At 39.0% G+C, this 27690-nt stretch overlaps 2 protein-coding genes across 2 annotated transcripts in view; both read left to right on the top strand.

The window, feature by feature from the left end:
* Positions 1 to 15243, top strand: part of LOC127656463 (lysine-specific demethylase 6B-like) — a 55690-nt gene extending 40447 nt beyond the window's left edge. The window contains 21 exon segments of the mRNA XM_052144806.1: positions 1021 to 1111; positions 1600 to 1723; positions 1839 to 1934; positions 2043 to 2253; positions 2443 to 2685; positions 2820 to 2987; positions 3185 to 3688; positions 3850 to 6478; positions 6481 to 6997; positions 7116 to 7242; positions 7413 to 7518; positions 7646 to 7851; positions 7937 to 8031; positions 8207 to 8275; positions 9381 to 9529; positions 9663 to 9777; positions 10117 to 10304; positions 11515 to 11656; positions 11761 to 11887; positions 13128 to 13298; positions 13387 to 15243. Of these exon segments, the coding sequence (XP_052000766.1) occupies positions 1605 to 1723; positions 1839 to 1934; positions 2043 to 2253; positions 2443 to 2685; positions 2820 to 2987; positions 3185 to 3688; positions 3850 to 6478; positions 6481 to 6997; positions 7116 to 7242; positions 7413 to 7518; positions 7646 to 7851; positions 7937 to 8031; positions 8207 to 8275; positions 9381 to 9529; positions 9663 to 9777; positions 10117 to 10304; positions 11515 to 11656; positions 11761 to 11887; positions 13128 to 13298; positions 13387 to 13410 (6006 nt within the window). The 5' untranslated portion in view covers positions 1021 to 1111; positions 1600 to 1604 and the 3' untranslated portion in view covers positions 13411 to 15243.
* A 3211-nt stretch (positions 15244 to 18454) lies between these two features.
* LOC127618136 (transmembrane protein 88-like) lies at positions 18455 to 27558 on the top strand. The gene is made up of 3 exons (XM_052090424.1): positions 18455 to 18478; positions 20448 to 20829; positions 27277 to 27558. Exons 2-3 carry the CDS (start codon positions 20455 to 20457, stop codon positions 27556 to 27558), a joined length of 657 nt encoding a protein of 218 aa, XP_051946384.1. The 5' UTR covers positions 18455 to 18478; positions 20448 to 20454.
* Positions 27559 to 27690: the final 132 nt, after the last annotated feature.

Genomic DNA, 27690 nt, shown 5'->3' on the forward strand with positions numbered 1-27690 from the left:
GGTAAAAATTATTAATAAAGTGAAATAATGTAAAACAAATCAAATACTCTTTTTATAATTCAAACAACTCCTAAAGTTTTGTTCTAGGATTAGAGTTCAGGTTTAGTAGTCTTTATAATCAGCTTTAAATAAAAGAAAGGTATAAAAGGTGTGTGTGATTTGTGCTATAGAAAGAAAGAGCCTGTGTATGTCACTTTATACTCGTTTGCCAAGTTCATAATTAGTGTGTGCTGGGCGTCTTTCCTTTATGCGCACATATGTGAGTGTGCCAAGCAATTTCATTCGTGTGAGTGTGCGCTTGCCAATGTTTGTGCATCCAGCGTGTGTTCAGAATGCGTAGGAAGCTTCATGTGTTCGCTTGTGTGGGTGTTTCATGGGAGCACAGCCGGTCTTCTCACTTTGAGTCTCCCTAAAGAACACTTAAATTTTAGATCCTTCTTTCTTCCCACAATCTATCCATCCATCCTTTTCAGGCCTTCTGCTGTTTCTTCCTCACTCGCTTACTCTTTCTGTCCCTTCCTCTCTCCTTCACGCCTGGCCTAATGAGATTAACCTCAGCATCTCTCCAGTCATACACACACTCGCATACAAACGCAAATAATAAAACTCAACCAATACAACACAAGTACACACACTCCTTTATGTACAAGGCACACAGACACTGCTGGCTTGACTCCAGGGCTTTGCTCTTCTCGTCTCTCCCTTCCTTCACTCTCTTCCTCTGCCAAGAGGCCCCAGGAAGGGTTATAATGACCTCAGTGTACTCTCCCTATAGGTGAACTCCCACAAGCCCATCTGTGCTCACTTCCCTCATAATGGAATACAGAAGAGTGCTGCCACCTATAGGTAGCCTGTGGTACTGAGATTCTAAAGAGTTCCTTTGTTAATTGCTGCCTCTATGCCAAACACTGGTAGAGCCTACAAAGGATGTTTTTCCCCCTGTGTTTAATTGATTTGGCTGTATATTTGTGTGTTACCCTTATGTCACATCTTTCTCCTTTTCTTTCTTTCTCTCTTTAGTCTAGGAGCAGCAGAAAACAGCTTCTCCTTCGTGTTGGTGAGTGGCCCTCTCTGTTGTGCAGTGGAGGGCTTCACACTCACAGCTAGTGTGGTGAGTAACCATGTCTATTATTCTCTTAGCTGGCCTTGGTAGAGTCTAGTGTTTACTTGAACAATAGTTTAGATCAGTAAGGACAAATGGCAAATGTAGTTTTAAATTTTTAGCATTTACAATGTCATTCTATTATGTTAAGTAACATAAGTGTAGCTCGTTACTAGAGAGATTAGTTGCTTGCTCCACTGTCTGATTTTATCAGGCCAGTCTTAAGCCAAAACATACAAGCAGCACAGAGGTTTACTAGTTTAATGGTTCAGTGTAACAGCCACCTAACTTCTTGAATTCTTTCCATTATGTTAAGTATTATCCAGGCATTTACAATATTGATTGATAAGATATTGATATTTTGTGCTATGGAACCATATGTATTGAAGAGTATACATATGCTTCTAGATCTCAACTTGGAAATCATCTCTAAAAATTAATTGAAAAAGTTTCTTCTATATGTGTAGAAGAATAAAATGTATTTGTCTATGGACTAGGCTGGATGCATCACACAGCAGAACAGTTTGGCGGGTGCAGCACACGGGACCCTTTGCCTCTGGATGGACTCAACCGGAGACCATGGGCTTCCGTGGGCAGCCGCACCTGGCAACCTTCCTCCAGGTAAATATACCTCCTCATCAGGGCCATATCATAATTATTGTTCATATAATGCAAGAATGCATACATTAAACAAATGGTATTCTAATATGGCTTATGAACCTTTCTCTCCTGATAGGTGCTTACCTGGTGTCAGTCAAGACCAATTCCTCCCCCATCTCCCACCCAGTCACATGCCTGGGCTCAACCATCCTAGTAAATTCTTAAATAATGGGTGAGTTTATATAGAGCTGAATTGTTTAAAAAAAAATAAAATAAAATTAATGGTAGTATATTTTAAGTTTGCTAATTTTCATTTCTTTTTTCTTTTTCTTTTTTCTAGTCCCTTACCTCGGGGGGATACGCAGGACCGGTCTCAGGCTATGTTGCCAGGATTACAAAGAGTGCCCCCAGCATCTCCCAGGCCTTGGGAACCAACCAGAACTGCCCAGGGATACACAACATTGTCTGGTGATGACCACAACCATCTGCACAGTGGCTACAATGCAGGGCCTCCAGCACACCTCACTGCTCGAGCCAATCAGCTACTGAAGGTAGATATTGACTTTGATATATTTATTAATGACCAGCTAGTATCTACACTGAAATTGTCATAAAGATTTGCATGTTTAAGGATGTAATTGGATATGTAGCACTATAGAATTGTATATTGTATAACTGTATATTATGCCCATGAATCATTTACCAAAATGTCTCTCCCCCTCCTTCCCTCCCTCCACAAGTATGGTGCTCCTCATCCTCAACATGGCTCCCGGGCTATGCCTCTATTACCTGATCTATGGACTCAAACTCAGACTCAACAGCAACCCAGGGGACCTCACTCTCATCCTGGGCAGTTAAAACGGTCAGGACCCCCTCTTGGAGAGCACTCAGTCATCCAACACACCCCTGCACCATCTCAGCACCGCCCCATGGAGGACTGTCCCAGCCCTAGCAAGAGAAAGAAGAGCTCTGGGTCTGAGCAGGTTGGAGATACCTCTTTTTTTTGTATAGCTCAAGAGTATATCTGGTCTTGTGGAATTACCTGTGCATCTTTCAGTCGTTAAGTTCTCGTTATACAAGTGTTGTGAAATGGAATATCTTATTCTGCTTCTTACAGCAGACTCCTCATCCAGCTATGCAGCACATACCTGGGCCACATGTACATTTAAATCAACAGCCATCCTCCCACTACCCCCCACCCAAACCTGGATTTTGGAACCCATTGCACAAAGGAGGAGCACCCTGGAACCCATCTGAATGCAAAAGCGTGCCCATCGATTTCCAAGTATGTCATCACTGATTTGAATTTAAACGTTTAATGATTTATTTATTCTGTATGGCAGTTTCATATTTGGCATCAATTGGGCTTATTAACCTTTAATTTTACCCTAACCTTACTCTTTTTTTTTTATGTATTTAAATGTTTTATTTTACATTAGATGTATCCTTGCTTGGCTAATTATCTTTATTCTCTGTTCACAGGATTCAGCTAAGCCAGGAATTGGAAGTTTCTCCTACAAACCACCTACACTGAATCCATCAACAATGTCTCCACCCACCATTCCCCCCACAAGAGGCTATGGACAGAGCAAAGGTCCTCCGCCACAATCCCACAAGACCACTCCATCACCACAGTCTCTGGGACCACCTTCACACAGCCAACATCCTTCATACCCCTATGCCAACAACAGGCCTTCAGTTCAAGGAGAACCACAGGGTAATACTCCACAAAGAGGACATAATTCTTTGGATAACCAGGCTCCACAACCGCCTATATCCTCCTTATCACTGCGGGCAGGTAGGGAGCACCCTGCACCCTCACCAGCAAACCACACCATTGTGCCTTACAGTCACTCCCAGTTCCAGCCTCACCCAGGGCTAGGCCGTTCCACCAGCCCACCGGCCAGCAGCCAGGCCCAGGCCACAGTACCTCAGCACAACCCCCACAAACCCTGGAGGAACCAGGTGACACACAGACAGCATGCAGTAAGTGAATCTCACAGATTTATCCTAAATCAACCAAAGCTTCCTCTGATGCACAACATTTTATTCAATTAATATCTGACGCTGTAAACTATAAAAATATATCAATAGTATTAATTTTGTTGCCCACATTTTATTTATGCTGTACATTCATCTATTTTTAGGAGTCGCGTGTCTATACAGGCACAGGGGTTTCTGAGGTTTCCCCTCATCGTTCCCAAGCACAGAATAGGGCTGTTGGTGATATCCAGGGTCCAAAGACCCCCCAACGAATGACCCCTCCTCAGGCCCCAGCTGGAGCACCTGTGATTACCCCAAATCTGGAAACTCCCCATCCACCATGTTCCGTGGAACATTTCATTAATGATGGGGGTATACCTAGAATTAAATTAGCACTCAATACCACCTGCTCCAACCCAAGTTCCCTGAGCAGCTGGAGAGCCACTGACTCTTCAGTGCTAATCTCCAACCCAAACCATGTATCTATGATTGAACCACATCCAGGGTATCAGGGTGTTCACCCTGGTGTTGGTACCCATCCACACCCACACAGAGTGGCACAGTCTCAGCTTCAGCAGTCTGCTCTTCCCCACACAGGACAAGGTAGACCTAACTACATCCCAGTGTCATCTGCTCCTTCCACCCTAAACTCAGGGCTTCAGAGATCAGGGGAGAGCGTCATCACCAGCAATTCCTCCAACACCATCCCACAGACAGTCAGTTCACACTTACATTGCCCTCAACCTCCAGCACACATAATTGTCAACTCAGCCATACAGCCAATGCCCAACAGTTCATACACAAAGGTGCCCATTAAAGCATCCTCCTCAGTTTCTCAGGCAACTACTACGGTCCCAGCCCCAGTCTACCAAAGGCCCTGTTTGCAACCTGCTGCCCCAAGCCCTCAGTCCATTGCTGATGCTTTAAATAAGCTTGATGCAGAGCTGCAGGGCCACATGCAAGCAGAGGAGAGAAGGAGAGTGCAGGAGGAGGAGAGGAAATGGAATAAAGACAGGCAGGAAGTAGAGATAAAGACACATAATGAGTCTGCCATCAAAAGTCTGGAGCGTTTGCTGTCAAGTACTGCAGCAGAGCCTTCACCCTCTCATCTTTCTCCAGCTAATGCACCTTCCTCCATCTCATCTCCTAGCCAGAATTCACCACCCTATCCCTGGTTGAGTCGAGGTGGATTGCCCCCACGTCCTTCTGGAACTGTATCAACCCTTCTGGAACGATCAAAGCCACCTCCTCTCACCCCTCAGACAGAATATGCACGTGAAAAGCAAAGGCAGAGAGAGAAGTGGAAGTGTGGATCATCCTTTAGTCCTCCGTCACAAAATTCCACTGGGGTCCCCACATCCACATACCCCTCCAAGCCTGGTCTTATGGGTTCCTTGGACAACCACACAATACAATCAAAACCCAACCCATCCAAAGGCCCCAGCATGCTTAAAGGCTCTCATAATGTTGAGATTATGGATGCTATACCCAACCTCCCACCCCTGAGAGAGCCACCTAAACTATACCAGGCCTTCCCTAAGGATGCTCGCTCTTCATGCACACCAATCAGCACAACTGCAAGTAGCCTTCAAAAACAAATGCCCAGTACAGGGCTTAGAAGTCTGGGTAGCAGTGCTAGTAGCTGCAGTGGTGACTATGATAGTGCCCAGTTTGAGGAGGAACCTACCGAGCTTTTGCCTGATGGATTAGCTAACATTATGAAAATGCTAGATGAGTCGATCAAGAAAGAGGAGGAGTTGTATTCTGGTCAGAGTGGAGAACAGGGGGTACCAGAACCTCAGTTTTCTGCAAATGTGGCTCCCATGAAGGGTTATTTATGTGCTCCAGAGCTCATGCCTGCCCTAAAACAATCTCAAACAGAGGATTATCTGCCAGACAGCCATACAAGCCCACCTGTGTTAAGTCGGCAAGGTTCATTGACGTCTCCTTGTAGCCGCACATCTTCACTTGAGGAAGAGGAGGAAGTTCTGAAGGTCATTCCCAAGCCTGTCAATGCCCTAAGTAAACAGACCCAGGAAAGCCTTCTGCCCACAACAGGAACCAACTATCGCCATAGTGACTTGGCTAAGCTGTATGGCCTTCCAGAGGTGGAGAAAAGTGAGGACGATGAAGAAGAAGATGATCAAGAAGAAGAAACTCCATCTTGTTCACCACCACCTCAGCGTCCACACCTCCATCAGACAGGTGTGAACAGCATGTTTAAAAACCTTGCATCTGTGCTTGAGAGCCGGAAATACACCTACCGTGGTGGACCCTTTGGCCGCCCTCCTCCATCTGCTTTTGTGGGAGTGAAGTACTCTTCCTCTCTTTCTCTGGGGCCTGACATTTGCAGGCAACAACAAAGCACTTCCCCCACATCAGGTTCAGCCAATCACCCTGGCTTTAGCAGTCCGACCCAACTCCCTGCCAGTAGTAACTCAGGTCAGCCCCGCCCCCTCTCACCAACAGGATGGGTGTCAGAGAGCAAGAAAGACACTAAAATAAGCCAGTCAGATCTTTTGGGTAACTATGATGAGGAAGAGATTAGAGAAGAATCCTCAGGTGAGAAATATTCTCAATCTGTGGAAGAGTCAGTGGAGATGGAAAGACTACCAAAGTTGACCACCATCTCAGAATCTTCGCTAGCAGAACTTGGTCATAGTTATGAGATGATCAAACATAAACTGCCTTCTACAGACTGTTCAAAGTTAGAGTTGCATGAGATTAGCAGACCTGTTAAAGAAAAGGATCAACATAAAGACAAAGAACGAGAGAGTAAACACAAACACAGTAGCAAGAAGATAGGAAAGAGAGGAAGAAAAAGCACAGAGAAAAACAAGACGATATGTCCCTTTCTTCTTCATCTTCATCATCCTCCAGCTCCAGTCGACGGCACAAGGACGGAAAGTCACACAAGGAAAAGATGAACAGAAAGGTGTTGGGCAACTTGGACCTTCAGAGTAAAGAGGTCAGGGAGAAGGAACAAGAGCGTGATGGGGACAAGAAGAGAAGGAAAGAGGAATGTAGCCGATCGCAGAGTGAAGGGGAAGAGTGGGCACGGAGTAAGGACAAGAGCAATAACTCTGTTCGTTCCTCCGAACTCCCATCAGCTTCATCAGCATTATGTTCTGATGACTTTCAGAAACTGAAGGCTTTGACAGATGGGCCACCCAAAGAACTGAAGATCCGCCTTATAAAGGTGGAGAGTGGAGATAGGGAAACGTTCATTGCTTCAGAGGTGGAGGAGAAGAGGATTCCTCTAGAGGAAATCACCATAAAGAACACAGCTAGTGAAATCATCCGAGCCTGCAAGTAAGTGATGTTTCATCCAAGAATGAAGTCTCAAAAAAGGCATATTTCTTGACTGCAGTTGCTTTTTAGTTGATAATTTAGACTATGACAGACCATATAAAATGTCTTTTTGTTTCAGGGGATCTCGTGTAAAAGGGAAGTTTAAGGAGTCTTACCTCCTACCTGCCTTCTCTGTTAAACCAATTATGACCACTGAGCAGCCCATCCCTCGAGAGAAACTCAACCCCCCCACACCCAGTATCTATGTAAGCTTATGTTCTTAAAAAAAGCTCACTGCAATTTTGTCAGCTTCTTTTGCCCCCTTGTGGACATTTCTTTTAATACATGCACATAAACCTCTACTCACTGTGATGTTTGGATTGATGTTTAGTATAGTGATAGCATATCATAAAGGAGCTATGGTGTTTCTCTGCAGTTGGAGAGTAAAAGAGACGCATTCTCACCAGTGCTGTTGCAGTTCTGCACAGATCCGAAGAACCCCATCACTGTCATCAGGGGACTTGCTGGCTCACTAAGACTAAGTGAGTTACTGCATATAAACATACAAATGTACATGCATAGACAGATAACATTTCAGTTTGTAACAGTCAGTTGTGTCACCCAACTAATTGATATTCATTCTCTTTGTTTCTTCCTCCCTCTTTATAGATCTGGGTTTGTTTTCCACTAAGTCTTTGGTGGAGGCAAATGGGGAGCATTCAGTGGAAGTAAGGACCCAGATCCAGCAGCCAGCAGATGAGAACTGGGATCCCACCGGCACTGGCCAAACGTGGCCCTGTGAGAGCAGCAGGTCACATACAACTATCTGCAAGTACGCTCAGTACCAGGCCTCCAGCTTCCAGGAGAGCTTACAGGTATGAACATATACACACACTATTACATTTACCAATAGATGTTGAAATCATCTCATAAAATGCATGTCATTATCTGGTTTTGCAGGAAGAGAAGGACAGTGATGATAACAATGATGAAGATGAGAAACCAGCTACTAACTCTGAGAACGCATCCAGTAACTCCTCAGCTACTGGCTCCAGGTAATTAATTGAAATTTTCTACTGCACTGTTGAATTAGCCCAATCATCTACTAAAAATAGTATTAAGACTTATTGGTTTAACTTTGATTATATGTCTCTGAAATACTGTATATTACCATTCTTGTGTGTGTATATGTAATGGATATTAGCTTACACTGTTTCAATATCTTTACAGTTCAGAGCAGAAAACTGTGGGAAAGATAATTAAATTTGGCACCAACATTGACTTATCTGATCCTAAAAGGTAAGACCATTGTGTATTCAAGGAATAATTTGCATAAATGTGTACAGTTGCCTTTCCCTTCTGTATGATATTATAAACTTCACCATTCCAAAACATATTTGTGGATGCAGAAATAGGATGCTGCCCCATATGCTGAACAGCTGAAAACATGTACCATATAACGTAGGTGTATACAGATCTGTATTCACTAAGACCCCGGTTGCACCTGGTATTAAGATGCGTCTCTCAGGTGATGTGGTCAGATCGGGCGAGACACATCGCTATTTAAACCTAATCGCTTAAATGCATCTCCCATGACCACTCAAATTTTGAAGGAAGGGTCTTTGATTTCATGACGACATGCAACAATCATTATGCCAGTGTATAACAGCTAGGGATGGGCATTTTCGAGTAATTTTGGAGTGGAGTACACAAACCAACAAAAAAACAAGTAAACGATAACTCGTAAATTTAAATATCAGTTCTAAATATCAAGTATGACTCGTACTTGAAATTTCTATTTTGTTTTATTCACAAACATTACCAAGAATGGTTTTAAAATAAGCTAAGTTCAAAAACTATGCCTTCGTTTTGGGGAAAGAAAATGAAATGAGCTATGCATTAAAAATAATGAAGGACATTTTTTCTTTTCTTTTAAATAACAGAAATACACATTTGCACTCACTAGGAACTTATAGAAACCAATATTGACAGTAATAGGGTAATGCACATATATAAACATTGAGTCTACATGTAAAGGCTATCACATTTTTATAATTTCACATGTTGTCATTCAGAAAAACAAGAGTTGAATGTTTTCCTATTAAAGCAGCACATAACCGGCAAAGTTTAATCTCTTGTTTTAGATTGATTGACAGGTGAGGGGTGGTGCTTTGCAGCTGTCCGGATGCATTCAGGACAGATTAGCATTTACACCTTAAAAGTGATGTGGTCATATGCATTTTTGACTACATTCATATAGGGTTTCTGTAATCTGATCAGACAATGTTTCGAACCCCGTTTACTCCTGTATTTAGCGCTGACCACTTGTGATCGGATCACCCAAAACGCATCTAAATACCAGGTGTAAACAGGGTCTAAATGCCATGTGTCTTGTGCTTTGTAGATGGAAGCCCCAGCTGCAAGAACTGCAGAAGTTGCCAGCATTTATGCGTGTGTCCTCTAGTGGGAATATGCTGAGCCATGTTGGACACACCATTCTGGGCATGAATACAGTACAACTCTACATGAAGGTCCCTGGCTGCCGCACACCAGGTTTGTGAAAGTGACACAAGCTCATTTATTTGAGAGTGTCTTATGAAGCGGATCAGAGTTTTACTTGCTTTGGCAGGTTTGCATTGTAGTACTTTATTGATGTTAAATTTCATGTTTATGCTTCTGTTATTAGGACACCAGGAGAACAATAACTTCTGTTCTGTGAACATCAATATTGGGCCCGGAGATTGCGAGTGGTTTGCCGTCCATGATGACTACTGGCAGGCTATCAGTGATTTTTGTGAAAAGTAAGGAAATTTACCAATCAATGAAATCATAGTCACCTGACATTCAGAATAGTCTTAAATCAAATGGTCTTTGATTCCAGTCATCATGAACTACAAGTCTTTAAATACATTTAGCATATTGTACATGCTTTTGCTTTAGACTTGTCAAATAATGGAGCCAATCTGAGTGTCTCCATGGTGAATTGGAAAGAATAATTTTTATTAAACAGTAGTTGATTATGTTGTCCAAGGCCAAATTTAGTACACAATAGTTTATCCTGGATGGAAATATTTATTTTAAAAAAAATACATTAATCCTAAGCAAAATTTGTGATATATTTTTTTTCTTTTTTCGTTTAGACATGGAGTGGACTACCTGACGGGATCATGGTGGCCAGTTCTGGATGACCTGTACCGCTCTAATATACCTGTGTACCGGTTCATCCAGAGGCCAGGAGACCTGGTATGGATCAACGCTGGCACTGTACACTGGGTTCAGGCTGTGGGCTGGTGCAACAACATCGCTTGGAATGTGGGGCCTCTCAACTGTAAGTAACTCATGGCCACTAAAGTTTTTAAGAACTCCTATTTCATTGTTTCTCTCTTTGTTCTTTTTTGATAATTCATAAAGTGGTGGTTCTTGTTCTGTCCAGGTAATTATTAATTATTTACCTGTAATAAATAATTAATACAATAATTATTGTGTCTTGTAAAATTTAGCTGAACATCACCTTGTGTTTTCCACATAGAGCTCTGCTCTACCACACATTCAATTCGTCCATCAGACATGGTGGTTAAATTAAGTTGCAGCTAGGCATGTGACAGTATCAAATTTTCACATCACGATAATTGCTGAAGCTTTTATCACCGTAGTATCACTTACATTACAAAAACATGTTGAAAGATAATCAAACAGTATTGTTCTTTTAATAACAAGTGTAATTACTTTTTTCGAATAATAAACTGGCATTTTAATTTAACAGATAACAAAGAACTTTGAAATGAACCCTGAACATTTACAAAATGAAATGAGCAATGTAAGAATTTCACCCAAAAATTATATACAATAAAAAGACAAACATTACTCTGTAGTTAACAGAGTTTTAGCTAAATTCTCTACGCCAGTTCGCAAGCTACACATTATCTGCAATGGCTACGACAGTTCACTTTCTTTGTCGTCTTAATTGTCACTAAGCTAGTTGTCTCATAGAGTGTTGTCTCTCAGATTTCAAAAACATGTTTGAGGTGTTCCCATGTTTCGCAGCCACTTGTCTGCCACATGTTTTACACAAAGGGAAACCATCTTTGACCAACAATCCCTCTGCATTTTTAAGGAACCCAAAATACTTCCACACTTCTGACTTAACCCTTTTAGGAGAAGGATAAAAGGTCAGCTGCATTCCTCCTTCAGCCTTGCATCTCTTCCACATTGGTTTTGTTTACATCAGAGTGCGCGTATCATTTATGCCGCATACACTCAGTGTTGTGAATCTTGATTCATTGAACTACTGTGCAATCAGAAAAATCTAAACAATCTGGCTGAAAGGTTATCTAGAATGATTTGCATTATATTGAACTGCCTACGATAACAATAACGTGCATGTTAATTATTGTGACATACATTATTAATGAATACCGTCACATGCCTAGTTATAACTAATTGTGTTAAACAGAAATCCTAGCTCTCAGCTACCTTTTATCTAAAAAAATCTATTTTGCTACTCCTTGGCTCACTTTGGTTTATCTTTGTATTTGTAGCGTATCAGTACCAGTTGGCTTTAGAGAGGTTTGAGTGGAACGAAGTGAAGAAAGTGAAATCCATCGTTCCTATGATTCATGTGTCCTGGAACATAGCACGCACTGTCAGAGTCTCTGACCCAGACACTTACAAGATGATAAAGTGAGTATTGAGTGTCATCATATTTTCATTGAAGAGCTTATCAAGCTCTACATCACAATTATGTTGCATGTGAATTTAATACATTTTCATTTCCCCTGTTACAGACACTGTCTTCTCCAGTCTTTGAAGCACATTCAGATCCTAAGGGACCAGCTGGTGGCAGCAGGAAAGAAGATATCCTACCAGAGCAGAGTGAAGGATGAGCCAGCCTACTACTGTAACGAGTGCGATGTGAGTAGATCAGGATCAGTGTTTAGTTGTGTGCCCCATTTTAAAAGTTCCTTCATGAATCACTTTCTCTCAAAACAACATAATTAAATTTTGGAATGAAATTAAAGGTTTAAAGGTGCAGTGCGTAATTTTTGCACCACTGACCTGTCAAAACTAGTGATGAGCACTTTCGAGACACTGCTTCAAAACCTTCGAATAATTTGTTTCAAACAATATTTCGGAGTGCATGTCGAACTGGCCAAGACATGTGAATTTAGCAGATGAGGCTTCCTTACGTCATACTGTTTCGAAACAGTTCCGAAATGTTTCGCAGTTATGCTAGGGGGCGTTGATCCCACAGGTAACTTAATCCATAAAATCAGACGGACTCAAACTAGAGTTGCTGATTTGAAGTTAGTCATTTTAATTTCCCTGTCGGTCACCCTGAGTTGAGCTTCCAAATGAAATCAAAATCAAAATGTTGCGTTTATGTGAAAGAAATTTGAAATACATAAATAATTTGAGATTTAAAAAAGGTGAATCTGGAATTTCGACTATTGTTCATTATAGCGCACCTTCACTTTCTTTTGTTTTATTTATCCATCCATCCATCCATCCATGGAGTAATTTAAAGCACTTGAGTTCGAGTGAAACAAATTACAATACATTTTCCTTTTTCAGATGTTTATTGCACAATCTGCCAAAGCAATATTTAAAAATGTATTTATGCAAAGCTATGTGTTGTTTTAGAATAAAAACAAAACATTTTGTTTGGTTTTTAAAATAATTTTAAAACTGTATATGCTGTCTACATATTTTCACAATATTCATATCTATTTATTCCAGGATATTGTAGACAACCATGAAAAATATATGACAAATACAGTGCAGTAAATAATTTCCAGTGCATTGTGTCATTGTAGCTGCTCTGACTTGAGTCTTCATACTGCATTTACACACCTGTGACCAGCAGATGTCCTCAGCGTGCAGTGTTTCGAGCACTTCAAAACAGTCAATAATTCTCCAAAACGATTGGTTCAGTTGACTCGAAGTTTCGGAAAGCTACATTTCTGCCATCACTAGTCAATACATTTGTTCGGCAGCCTGACATAATATCAATTCAACCATTTTGGGGTTGAATTACCTGGTTGTTAGAACTATGGAAGATAGATGGTCATTAAAATATACAATGACAAAGAAACACCAACAATTGCGTGAGTTGTGTATATACTTAAAGAGCTTGTTGTTTGTTCTTGGGCAGATGGAGGTGTATGACCTGCTGTTTGTGACCAGTGAGAATGGCAGTCGGAAGACATATGTAGTGCACTGTGATGACTGTGCACGACGACGTAACCCTAACCTCTCCAATGTAGTGGTGCTGGAGCAATACCGCATGGAGGAGCTGATGAATGTGTATGACTCTTTCAACCTGGTGAGTGCATCCATACATTGTCATAAATAAAGCTCAGACTTGCAATGAGTCATTGATCATAGCATAATTTCTTTGCGTTCATTCTCAGGCCATCACTCCCAGCTCCCGATGAGGATGACTCATCCCTTTCCCTCACACAGCCATAACCAAAACTCCTGCTCGCAGGACAAGATCTTTTGTTTTAGTCCAATTTAAGACTTAATTTTTTCCAGCAGTAATTTTAACTACTACTGCTAATATTTGTTGAACAGCCAATTGAAAACCAGTTTACTAGCATTGTTTACAGAACCAGTCAGCCAATAAGACACCGGTTTCCTTCTGTATGTCTTGTGTACCAACCTCTGAATGGCTATGAGGGACTTCAAATGGAACACAACCGTGGAGTTGATGAGATCATGTCATGTCTGGCATGTCTGTTTTGGTTTTTGTTCTTAGTTTTCTTATGTTTCTTTTTGTTTTGTCTTGAAAACTGAAATGTGTAAATGTTCTTTGTACTTTTCATGGGGTGCTTATTTTTTTCCAATAATTTATTATTTCTAAAACTAGAACAGCCTAGATATATACCACATTGGCCTTGTGACTTGTATTTAGTGAAGAGATAAAATTAATAATACTAATAATAGAGCTATGGACATTTTTCTAAAGCATTAAGAATTAAAAGACAGTTGTTCAGAATGATTCAAAACATACGGGTTTTAAAGACTTTTTCAGTTTTAGCTATGGAATGTTGTGTTTATTATGTCATTATTTTGTTTTCCACAAAGAAAATTCATCAGCAGGATAAAAAGCATTTTAGGATTGTGTTTTTTTTTCTTCTAATCACTCATTTTCCTGCATTTTGTGACAATATAATTGTTCAGTTTCATCAGTTTTGTTCAGTGAATTATTCCTCACCGCTATACAGATCGATTCTTTTTTAAATTGTATATTTTCTTTTTTTATTTAAAAATCTTCTATTTATTGGATATAAATTGTTTCCCCTGCCTCAATATGGTTATCAGATATGTATTAAGGGTTGCTATTGTTGTTCTAATTTCTTTGTAATATTTTAAGGGGGAAGTTACAAGGTGCTGATATATTTTTTATTGTTGTTTAAGTCTTGGTGCTTACCCCTTTAAATATCTGTCTATATATATTAAACCTCTCAGAACTGACTCCATGTCCATATATATTCTAGGATTTGACTTATCCTAAATTGTCTTCTGTACACAAAAGTTTTAAAAAAGACATTTCCCCTCTTACATTAACAAGTAACTTAAATGTGATCATGGTTATGTATTTGGACACCTTGTCAGTTTTATTTTGAAAAATAATAACAATTCAGGGGCCATGTTCAGAAGAGTTCTCAGAATACAACAGCTCTCTGAAGAAAAAAAAAATATTATATATATATATTTTTTTTTTTACTTAAAATTGTGACTTGAACTTGTGTCAGTAATACTGAGCCTAGAGAAGCAATCTACTCTATTCATGGGGGTAAAAATTTAAATAATAATTTTACAGTACTTAAGACATTTAGTGGTGCTTCTGTCCTTTTGTAAATGCTGTTCATTTGAGGACACATTTGCCATGCTGAACACAGTAGGCATAAACTTTCAATATACACAGTGTGAATGTGATTGAAATTATCTTTGATTTATAAACTGTAATTTTTACCAAGCTTTAGATGTGTTAGCTTGAAATAACTCATGTATTATCAGGAAATGTTTGTTTTATGATGTAGTTGGTGCTGAGATCTTCTTGAGCTATACTCTTTGATGTTTGTTTTTTTAAGAAATATTTTTTTCCTGTTGCAATATAAACTTCTCTCATTTTTATTTTTGTGGTTATTTAAAATCTGCACTGTTTTGGAATTCACACACGAAGCAAACTGAGCCAGACATGTCTTAAACACTTTGTGAATTCGTGTGATATTGATTACTCTGAATAATATTAAATGCTTTTGATAAACTTTGATTTGTGGTTTCTAAAGAATTATTTTAATGAAGTGTAAGGTTTCAAAAACTTAGTTCAACAGTTTCTCAACAGTAGGGAACCACATCTCACTTTTTTGTAAATATCAAGTCATATTGAAAAACACAAAGATATTCAAGTAGATTATGAAGAAATCTTAGGAGAAACCATGACTCCACACATATGAGAGCTGACACATATTTAAACAAATATACTGTAAGGACAAATTCAAATGTTAATTTGAACAGATGTAGCCAAGCAACATTACTAATAATTATGATTATTATGACTTCTAATAGAATAGGAATCCATGCAATCTGCAAGCAGGTATACTGGTGGTTTATGACACGTTATGGATTCTGTTGGATGAACCTCTGAGATGACAGAAGCTAGTGAACCTCAGAATGGGCATCTCAATATGTGGGTGGAGAAAAGAAAGGAAAAAAGATGTTAGAGATGGTAATAAGGATCTATAAATTAATAGTGTAAAGAAGAAAAAATAGAGCTAGTGCACCAGAATTTGAAGCTTTTACAATTTTTTTGAAAATGTACATTTCCAAATGTTTTCCTACAAACTATACAATTGTACCATCCGTACAAGGTGGTACTGCTGTCTTTTCATCACACCAACGTTTGATTGGCATGTTTCAGGCACACAGTTATCTTTTCTGCATGTTTGTTGTAAGGTTGTCAAAGTTCTTTCCTGTTCTTCTCTGCTGACGTGGGCTCAGATGATGCCTGACAAAACTTAAAACCAGAACTTTTTTACATTTGTGATCAGTTCACAATAACATGCCCTATCGCTAAACTTTGATACGTTTGGCACAAGAATGGCAACTTCATGCAATAGCTTATGTGCAAAAATTAATGTGAACACACCCATCTAGGCTGAATATAACAGTTCAAGTCCTATTTAAACCAAGGAAAGGCCAACATTTGAAATGATGGTCAGATTCATCAAGCAGCTTGCAACAGCAAAGAGCAAGCATCAACATTACCAAGATTTTATTTCAACTTTCATCAAATTCTTGTGGTACACAGCTACTCTCTTCCAACATCCCATCCTCTGTTTTCTGCAATCTCTGAGGAAAACAAGAGGTCTCCATAGTGCTTCTTTCTAACCATCCTACCACCTGTTTACTTGACCCTATCCACTCCCATCTTATGCAAGCTACCTCTCCATGGAACTTACCTGCAATCACTCACATTATCAACACATCTCTCACAACTGGAACCTTTCCCAATTCAGACAACTACAGATTAATACAACTACTACATTAGTGTGGCTTCAAAAGAAGGACACTCAACAGAGACTGTCTCTGCCTTTCCTGTCTGAATAGGCTACACAGCTCCTGGTCCAAGCTCTGGTCATTTTAAGACTGGACTACTGCAGTGCTCTGTTTGCTGGCCTTCCAGCTAACACAATTAAGCCACCGCAGATGGTCCAGAATGAAGCAGCACAACTGTTTCTCAATCAACCAAAAAGGACTCAAAGACAGGCATGCAGGGCACCCCCCTCCTCCAGAACACACTTGTGAGTGAGGTCAGGGGTTAGAACCAAGCAGTCCAGAGATAAAGTAAACACATCTAAGCTGTGCAAAGCAGTGTGGAAACATGAAAGACAATAATTGCTTGCCGATCTGAACCACATGACTTTTATCAGTTACGCAAACCAACTTTTTTCTTTATTCTACCCATATGCAACCACTCCCTCTGTATTTTCAGATATCCTTTTTATCATGAGGGAGAGACCATGCCATCCCACTCCATCTTTCTTTTAGATCCCCCAATCTTTCCTTTGCATCGTTTGTTCAGGATCCTAAGCATGTCCTTTCTGTTCTTATCAGTGGCCTATGACAGAGCTGCAGTCTGATTAAAGATCCTACACTATAAGACTCTAGCTTAAGTCAAATTAGCAGAAGTCCACTTTATTTTCAACTTTAAACAATAACCCATTAAAAAAAGATTCCTTGAAATGTATGTGTAATCTTGTTGGGGTGGTGTGGTCAAGGCTCAAGTGTCTGGTTCAATCCCTACACCATAGTACCATTATACCATTATACTCAAGGATGTTACCAAATATTCAAGACTGGGGGAAACCAAATGTAAGATGGGTAAGGCACTGGTTGTCTTTGCAAGGCCCTTAAATTCTTTCTAGCAAGTCAGTCCACTGGCGGCCATCTTTGGAATGCTCTTGGGCAGCTATTTTACTATGTAATTAAGTGGCATACAAGGAAAGCTCCTATCTTAATAAATGGAGAAAGACTGAAATCTCCAAAATGGTTGGTAAAGATTATGATTAATGAACATTTCAAATCAGCAGTAAAATCTGACAACATTGGAATCATAAATCGTGCTTCTTTACCTCAGATTGTATAGCTAATGTGCATATGCATTTGCGAGTTCTTGAGACTGACAGGTGGGGGGGTGTTCGTTGTACTTTTCTGCATATCGTGGCACAGTTTTGTGGTCCGTTCTGCTTAACGCAGCGGCTCATTTTAGCCCATTCGGCCGCTTCGTAGCCGACCCACCAGTCTGCTCAGTTCTCCCAAAGGCCAGTCTGCCCCTGATCTTCCCGAAGTGCAGCGGCCCACCGGGAAAATGCCCCGGTATCCCAGATTACCAGCCATGGACAGAGGAGAGGGTGGTGTAGAAGATGTGGTAATGTGGTGGTTTTGTGTCCTCTCTAAATTCATCTGAGCAATAAAAGTACTCACTTCAGCTCTTTGAATAAACATTCCCTCCCCCACACAAATAGAGATGGGAAGAAAATGAGTGAGAGAAGAAGAGAAGGGCAAGAAAAAAGGGGAGGACTAATTAGAGAGGCACAGAGAAAGGCACGGCTATAACTGTTAGGCTGGACACATTCAGCACTCAGTCTGCCTCAAGGAAAGAGAATAGAATTACGCAGTCTTGGAAAGTATAGCAAATCGGACTTTCAATTGATCCATGCTTCATAGAATTAAAGAAATGTGTTAATTAAAGAAAAGACTTAGCCTAGCACTACATGGAGAGAATTTAGAATTTTAGGATTCTAGAGTTTTTTTGCACATCAAGGAACCTTGAAATCCAGGGATATATTCTTCAAAATATTGGACAAAACCAACGACTAGAACAACAAGAGGCAGGTTGTGCTAGATTAGGGCAAAGAACAAAATAAAACAAATTAAAATAAAAAGAAGAAGAAGAAGAAGAGAGAAAGGCGTATCAGACTCTAAGCCATCTTGGTGAGTTATGGGCCGAGAACAAGATAAGGTGCACATACTACTGACCTATTAGGCTGCAGCAGGGAAATGTGTGGAATTCACACTGTGATGTGCAATAATTGTGTGTGCATTTTTAGGTTTTTGTCTCTACTGTATATTATGCATTTATAGTAGTGTCTCAAAAGACACTAGTATAGATACTAAGTTATGATGCATATCCATATATACGAAATAAAATTTGTCGGACTGAAGTGAAATATTATTGCATCATCTAAAATGTGCAAAGAATAATGCAAAACAATAATTAAAAATGTAATATATATATATACATATATATGTAATATATATTATAGAAATAAATCATCTTAAGGTAAATGTTTTTGTGAAATGTTTTAGGCACTTAAGGTGTTTCACAAAAACATTTACCTTAAGATGGTTATTTTATATCAACCAGGGTTGGCGGTTCGATTCCCGGCCCACATGACTCCACATGCCGAAGTATCCTTGGGCAAGACACTGAACCCCAAGTTGCTCCCAATGGCAGGCTAGCGTCTTGCATTTGTGTATGAGTGTGAATGGGACACAGTGTAAAGCGCTTTGGTAACCTCTAAGGTTAAAAAAAAGCGCTATTTACCATGTGCCTATTTTACACAATCAATTAAATTTATTTTTTTGCCCTCAAATGCAAACTAAATATAATCAGATTATTTTATTCAACCCTCTGTACACACATTGGGACATCCACAACAAAATAAGGTATACTTTAAAATAGCAAATTGTCATGAAAAAATTTGAATGGGTCGCATGCGCAACGATATTGATGCAAGCCCGAATTAATCGAACATGTGAGCCATGTAGGGTCACAATTTAAGGAGTGCCCACTTGATGCGCTCGCACGGATCCTGTTAATGGAGCTTGCATTTCGCGTGAAGCCCGGTTCATGTCTGCGCACGCTACACAGATAGCATAGCACAATTTGGCTTCACAGACCCTGCGCACATCCTTGTCACACATGAAAAGTGCATTTAGTGCTCAAAGTCAAATGAATGTAATAAGGTTGCTTCATCGCTTGACGGAAATGCGTACGGATGTGGCTGGCATGAGAGTATTATAATAATACTCTTATTATACATATTATACATCTTTAAAAAAAATTCTATATCCATATTTACGCATTGTATCGTTATCATTGGACCGTTGGTCTTTGGATCCAGATCGATGCATCGTTACACCCCTAGTTTCTCTACATTCGAAATAATTTAATCATCGGTTCAATCATCCAGAGTTTCTTCTGATAGAACTGTATATACCTCCATCCACCCATCCATACATATGGTCCTCTAAATTAGTTTCATTTATCCAAAATATAATTATTTTGAATTTGGCGTAACTTATGACCAAGACATGTTCTTTTCTTGATTCGATATAAGATTGCAGTAAAATAAATGAAATCGTGGTAACACGCACACACCTCAGGGGATTTTAAGGCCTCTCACTCATCACTTCATCTTATCACGTGTTGTTCCAGACTCACTCAAATACCAATTGGTTTCCACCACACAGTGCCAATTAGCTTTCAGATAACAATCAGTCTCTGATAAAAGACCTAATTAAAAGATCATACAAATCTAGTTTCCTGGTGATAAGTGATTTACCCTTGCTCTGAACTTTCTTCTTCTCTGTTAGTAAACAGTGCAGCCCATTCAAAAGAGACACACACAGCTTTCAAACTTAAGAGCACACTCACTGTCAAAACGGATATTTTCTATAATAAAAAAGTAAACCATTGTAAGTTTAACGCAAAAGAGCCTCTTCAATAACAATGTTTTAATGGCTTTCATCATTTTTATGTGCTCTGATACACAATTGCGTTGTTCTAGTATTCCACTGAAAGGCAAAACCCAATGTTTCCACATTTTTCAATTAATTTAACATATTACAATCGTACATTTAATACATTCTCTAATTCTGTTCTTCATCTTCATATCAGGAGAAGGATGAATGGCACACTTGAGAAGGGGGCTCATCACCAGGTCCTTGACCTCTCTGAGGAACTCCCAACCAACAGCCACCATCACGAACACCAGCACACAAACCTCCAGCACACACACTCCTTGGCCTCCACTGTGCCGGCTGGGACACCAGTAATTGGGGTGGTTGTGCCTCCACCTTACTTCTCAGCGGACGCTGGGGGAGCTGAAGCTCCACTGGAGCTTCGAGGTTCTCTGGACTGCTGGGCTTGTTCGGTGCTCGTGACGGCACAGAACGTGGTGATTGCAGCCATCAACGCCTGTCTGGCTGGTTTGGTTTTCGGGCTGATCCTCATGCCTGCTATTGTCATGGTGGGGTTTGGCTTTCTCTGCCATTCAACGGTAAGATCTAAGAGATGGAAAATACATTTTCTGAAAAGATCAGGAGCAGTGCAATTAAAGAAATGTATTTGTATCAAAACATATTCTTAAAGGAGTCATCTATCATTAGAAATGGATCTTTCCTTGATCTTTTGAACAAAGAGTTCAAAGTACTTTTTAAATTAATGTTCAACGCTTGAAACTTTTTCCCAAATCCATAAAGATGATCTAGAAGCTAAGCTGAAAAAAAATATATATTTTTACATGTGCATCTATTCGGTGTTCAGCAATCTGCCAGTCACAGTGAAGCAATGGAGGATAGGAAGGATATACACTGGTGGCCAAAATTTTTGAATAATTTACAGATTTAGCTGTTTCGGAAGGAAATTGTTACTTTTTCACCAAAGTGGCATTTAACTGATCACAAAGTATAGTCAGGACATTACTGATGTAAAAAAAGCACCATCACTATTTGAAAATAAAAAAAAATATTTTTGATCAAATCTAGACAGGCCCCATTTCCAGCAGTCATCACTCCAACAACTTATTCTTGAGCCCAACAGATACTGATTTTAGAGATTTAAATTTTTGAGCTGGAATGAAAACAGACCTTTTCTATGTGGATTGTTCACTGATTTTGAACACTGAGAAAATAAAGAATAAATAAAAATACTATAAATAGCTTAATAAACATCAGTACTGTATGTTCAGTATAAGTCAGTTGCTGGCCATTTAAATAAAGAATAAATAAAAATACAATAAATAGCTAAATAAACATCAGTACTTTTTAGTATCAGACAAATGCTGACCATTAAAATTAAGAAAACATAAAAATAAAATAAATAGCTTAAGAAACGTCAGTAGTACTGTTAATTATCCGTCAAATTCTGACTATTTTAATACTGCCTGTCAATTAGAGGCAGGTTGTAAAACAAGAAGCATTTCCACCTGCAGAGACAAGAGATAAACAGCAACAGTGGTGTTGCACCGTATTCTTCTATACATGTTCAGGGGAAACTTTCAAAAGGGGGAAAACCAGACTTTTAATTATTACATTTTATAAATGCTATGACTGGAATTGTTCGGTTGAAGGGGGTACCAAACTGTGAATCCTGAACAAAACAGTTTGGTGAATACGGGTTTACACATTAGCTTACACTCAACTGATAAGCAATGAAAGTAGCTATGTGGTTAGCTATAGGCTCATTGCCACGGAGAGTAAAAGATTGATGTTAATTTACTTTCCAGCATTGTGTCTCACCAACTAACAACATAGCGTGAAATCAAAACTCAACAGATACAATCCCCCACCGCACCATTGTCTGCTGAGCTGCAAAAAGTTGCTCAGATGTTTAACTTTCAATCTGCTACATTACTGACTGCACTGACAATCTATAACTGGCTAACAGCAAAAAAAAATTATAAACATGAGTGGCATGGTTGTCAGGGACAGGGTTAACATTAAATTAGGTATATTGAAAATGATAGGGGTCCTTATTTATTAACTTTCCAGTATGTATTTCACAAACTAGTTAACAACTTACCGAGAAGACACCACTTAGCTCTGCACCGCTTAACACCACCCTGTCTGCAGAACCACTCTCAGCTCAGCTCTTTAAACAGTGGAGTCAGTGCATGCTCTGCTGGACAAACTATGCTATGACACCATTTCAAGCATTGTTTTCTGCATTATATGTTCTGAAAAAAGTTTTCATATTTGCGCATATCGGTAAACATGTACGTCAATACAGATATATCGATAATATCGGCCGACCGATATATCGTTCAGGCAATAATGCCAAATTGATAATTTGGTACTAGAAAAGCACTTGCCATTATATCAAACACTGCTGAAAGCTATTTGGTTTGTTAAATGAAGTTTAACATTGTCTTTGTGTTTGTTTTTGAGTTGCCACAGTACGCAATAGACTGGCATGTCTTAAGGTCAATATTAGGTCAAAAATGGCAAAAAAGAAACTGCTTTCTCTAGAAACCTGTCAGTCAATCATTGTTTTGAGGAATGAAGGCTATGTACAGTGCTTGAAATTGCCAAAAAAACTGAAGATTTCATACAAAAGGTGTACACTACAGTCTTCAAAGACAAAAGACAACTGGCTCTAACAAGGACAGAAAGAGATGAGGAAGGCCAGATGTACAACTAAACAAGAGGATAAGTACATCAGTCTCTAGTTTGAGAAATAGATGCCTCACATGTCCTCAGCTGACAGCTTCATTGAATTCTACCCGCTCAACACCAGTTTCATGTGAAACAGTAAAGAGAAGACTCAAGGGTGCAGGCCTTAAGGGAAGAATTGCAAAGAAAAAGCCACTTTTGAAACAGAAAAACAAAAAGAAAAGGTTTGAGTGGGCAAAGAAACATAGACATAGGACAACAGATAATTGGAAAAGAGTGTTATGGATCTTAACCGCATTGAGCTTTTGTGGCATCAGCTAGACTGTAAGGTATGTGAGAAGTGCCCGACAAGACAGCCACATCTATGGCAAGTGCTACAGGAAGCATGGGGTGAAATGTCACCTGAGTATCTATACAATCTGACAGCTATAATGTTAAGGATCTACAAAGCTGTCATTTCAGCATGTGGAGGTTTTTTTATGAGAACTTTTTGAAGTAGTTTCTAAGTTCATAACATTTTTCATTTTCAGATTGTAATAGTAATTTTTCACATTATTAATGTCCTGAATATACATTGTGATAAGATGAATGCCACTTTGGTGAATAAAAGTACCAATTTCTATCCATAAGAGCAAAATCTGTTCATTATTCCAAACTTTTGGCCACCAGTAGGTACTCTTATATTTAAACAGCACACATATTCCTAAACACCAAAAGGACTGATAAGATTAAATGCCAAATCTTGTGCTATTTCTGTAGCTGCTGATCTACTGGGATTTTCACAAACCATAGTCCCTAGTGTTTACTCAGAATGCACGTGTCAAACCTTGAGGCACTACAACAACAGAAGACCATGTAGGGTTCAACTTCTGTCAGCCAAGAACCGAAAGCTGAGGCTGCAGTGGGCACAGCCTCACCAAAACTAGACAGTTAAAGACTTGAAAAACATAGCCTGGTCTGATGAATCTCGATTTCTGCCGAGGTACACACATGGTAGGCCCACTGCAGTCTCAGCTTTCAGGGACAAAAAACAGTTGTGGGGAAAAAAAAAAAAAAGTACACCCTTCACAATTTGGAAAAAGACAATCATGATTGAGAGATATTTTCCTGGGGACTAATGGGAGTTTGACCTCTGCCTCGCTTTGATTCACTTGGTAATCTCTTAATCTTGGAATTTATCAGATGTTTGAGTGCATTTGGGACGATGACGTCAGATGAGGAGACTTTCAAGACAGGAATGGATTACTGGAGTTTGAACTTTTTCTCACAGATTTGTATAGTGACTGCCCTCAGCATTCTGGCCCACAGTTGAGCATATTTACTACTATTCCACTTTTCCACTAGTTGCATCAATAAATTGTAATGAAAAGACTATATTAAAGGGATAGTTCACCCCAAAATTGTAATTGTCATAATTTACTCAAATCCATTCCAAACAATTATAACTTTCTTCTGTGGATCACAAACGGTGGTAGGCTGAATGTTTGTCTTTCACTTCCATTGTATGGAAAAATGTCAACATTCTTCATAATTTCCCACGGTGTTATATGGAAGAAATAAATTCAAACATGTTTTGAACAATATGAGGTATAGGTATGACAACAGACGTTTCATATTTGTGTGAAAAGGACGTACAAACTGCAATCTCTCTGAAACACAACTATAGATTAAACAATTAAGTTTGTAAGAATTTTTCATTCTCATCCTTTATTCTTTTTGTCTTTGGTTAAAATAATGCTTAAGCTATTGTCTCGTAGTGCCCATGGATTAGTAAGGGTCAGTGTATGTAAATAAAGACTATAGATTCTTCCACCTCTCCAAGTCCTCTTACAAGTCCTTTAAAGTGCAAGATCAATGGCCAGTTTGACCAATTAGTCCCCATGTGACACCAGAAGTAGGGGAGCAGTAAAATCCAAAAGAGAAATAAAGATCTGTAGGAGGGATAGGGATTCAATGGAGTAAATGGTTCATCACTTCTTATTGCCAGTCAACTCTGCAGAATTACGCATAATCAGATAAACGTGTAAACAAAGACAACCACAATCTCTTGGCCTGGTTAAAAATTCTGTTCTCTGAAACAACTTCTCATTCCAGTTCTAGTTTTTTTTCTCTACACATGAAGACATACTGAAATAGAGCTTGGGCTAATATTCAGCTATTCAACCAGAGATATTTCACAAACTAATGTATCGTACAAGGGAAGGGTTTCTTTTATCAGATTTTCTTGACATAATTTTATATTCTAATTAATTATACATAAGTTAAAACCAACCTGGTTTATTTCATAATTATAGAGGTGAATTATGCACCATAACTTTGACTTTACACATGGATATCTAATATTGGCATTATATTCATGCTGAATAGCACTGAACATCCCCCTGTTGAACCTGGTTTCTCCTCATTTCTTTTTCTTTTCCATTAACTAACATATTATAGAGTTTTGGGTTTCTTGAAAGCCTTTATCTTGCTTACTGCAGGCCATTTTAAGGCATGATTTTCAGTGATGTTTTTCAAAGAAACTGCTCAAACTGCTTTAGACATTTGAGACATTATGTTGTAATTTTCTGTAAAGCTGTTTTGAAATAATGTGTATTGTGAAAAGGGCTATACAAATAAAAATGACTTGACTTGAGTCATGACCCTCCTTCAGTTTATCGAGCTGAAGAGCCACAACATGACCCCCTTTACCCAACAAAGACAACGCAGTTAAAGTTGCTTAGATTAAGAAACAAACAACTCCACATGCACAAAATTGTTCAAAACGAGTTCAAAACGTTTCTAAGATAAAGACAACCCTAAAGCCAAGTGTCTTGCCAAGACCAAAATGCTAAACAACCAGAGCACAGTAATTCTGCAATTAACCCTAACAAAACAAGCAAACTTTCTTGTTAACATTAGATCTCAGATTGTCTTGTGTTTTAATTAGGTAATTTCCTTTTATTGTTATCAACTCATCTGCAGAAGCAGTGCATTACCCAAAACTCCCGATCTATAGTTGGTGAAGATATTTATTAGCATTGTAGAAGTAACAAAATTATCTCTGTTCACAACAAAGTAATTTTGCGTTTAACTATTTCTTTGAGATCAGGTGGAGTTATTTTTATTCAATAAATTTTTCTTATTGACTTTATATTTTTTGACTTATAATGTAAAGGCATACTATATATTGTTTGGTGTAATACTTAAAAAGCATCTCCTAAATCGCAGAAGCCTGTCAAGGTGAAAAAGTGCAGCTCTAAGCACAGATGGGCTTTATCTGTTTTTGTTTACCCCCCTCCTCTGTTTACTGTCGGCTCAGTTCACCTAAACAATTTCTTCTAGAGATCCATTTATCTCTTTTGTGCAGTGCCATTGTTCTCCTAAATAACTGACACAATTTCCAAGATAAACTAATTTTAATTTGGTCTCTTTAGTAACTGAGCATATTTTGGTGTTTTGGCAGGTGCAGTATTAAGAAATACTGTACATAATGTAACATACTTATGAACAATTCTAATTCATTTATATTCATTTTTTGAAATATGTTAAATATTTTCCTACTTCCAACATAGGGAATGATTAGCCACAGGGCAGCTTTTTGTATTCAAATACTAATGATAAAAATTAAATTCTTTCTAAGAAATATTTATAAATGTTTGTAGGATAAATCAAACCACTCACTAATTTTCAAACTTTAGACCTCAACTACCTGGGAAGTAACGCAAAAGATCGACTCCATTAAGAAAATGAGCATATGTGATGTTGGCATGCATTCTAGTCAGGTGTATCTGTTCTTTGTCAGTGTACACTGCAGAGACACATTCCTTCAGGGAGACATAATTTCTCTTGCACCCTACTTGCATTCCAACACAAATATTTAACACACCCCACAGGTCCTTCACACAACACTAATGTAAAGATCTAATACACACTTGGTGGCAATGAGGTGTAACATGTAAAACAGAATGTGAATTATGTGAATGCAAAGAGCTATAGAAAACCAACAAAAACATAACATGACGATCGAAAGATCCCATTTAAAATACATTAAAAAAGTATGTGTGCACTAATTGGATATTAAAATACTTTCTCTTATTCCAGGCTATATGCAGAGATAACTTTGGGCAGAAAATATAAGGAATGGATTTAAATATATTTAAATGTGTTAAACAGAGCGGAGAATACTATACCCTGATTAGTAAATAAGAGCATATTTAAATTAAATAAAACACATAAACAAAACATAAAAGGTTGGATGATGAATGGGCAGAATATTGTGAACAACGGGTGTTCAAATTCTGCGAAAATCTGGGGAACTTTCTCTCATAAATTCTCCATCTCTTTCCATTCAGGTACGCTTAACTGGTACAACACCATACTGTTCGGATCTGCTAACTGATGGCGGCTGTGTGGCAATGCTGGTTGTGGGTTTCTTATTAGTGACTCCACTCCTGGTTCTGGCCTTGGCTGCATATTGCCGGCTTGCTCGTCACCTTCAGCTGGGCCTTTGTTTTATTCCCTACAGCCGTGCAGTCTACAAGAACCTTCCTGCTACCCAGCATCGTGGACTAGGAGGAGGTTGCTGCGGACAGCGAGCTGGGAATAAAGGAGGGAAGGGGAAGGTGTGGGTGTAGAAGGATAGCATTATGCCACATTACATTAATGCAGATATGGAAAGATGTGAAAGAATACATTTACATTATAGTACTAAAACTTCACACCTAAAAATATTTAAATATAAATTCTGACAGAAAGAGAAATGTGGG

Source organism: Xyrauchen texanus, chromosome 2 (genome assembly GCF_025860055.1).
Source record: "Xyrauchen texanus isolate HMW12.3.18 chromosome 2, RBS_HiC_50CHRs, whole genome shotgun sequence".
In the NCBI taxonomy this organism is placed as follows: Eukaryota; Metazoa; Chordata; class Actinopteri; order Cypriniformes; family Catostomidae; genus Xyrauchen; species Xyrauchen texanus.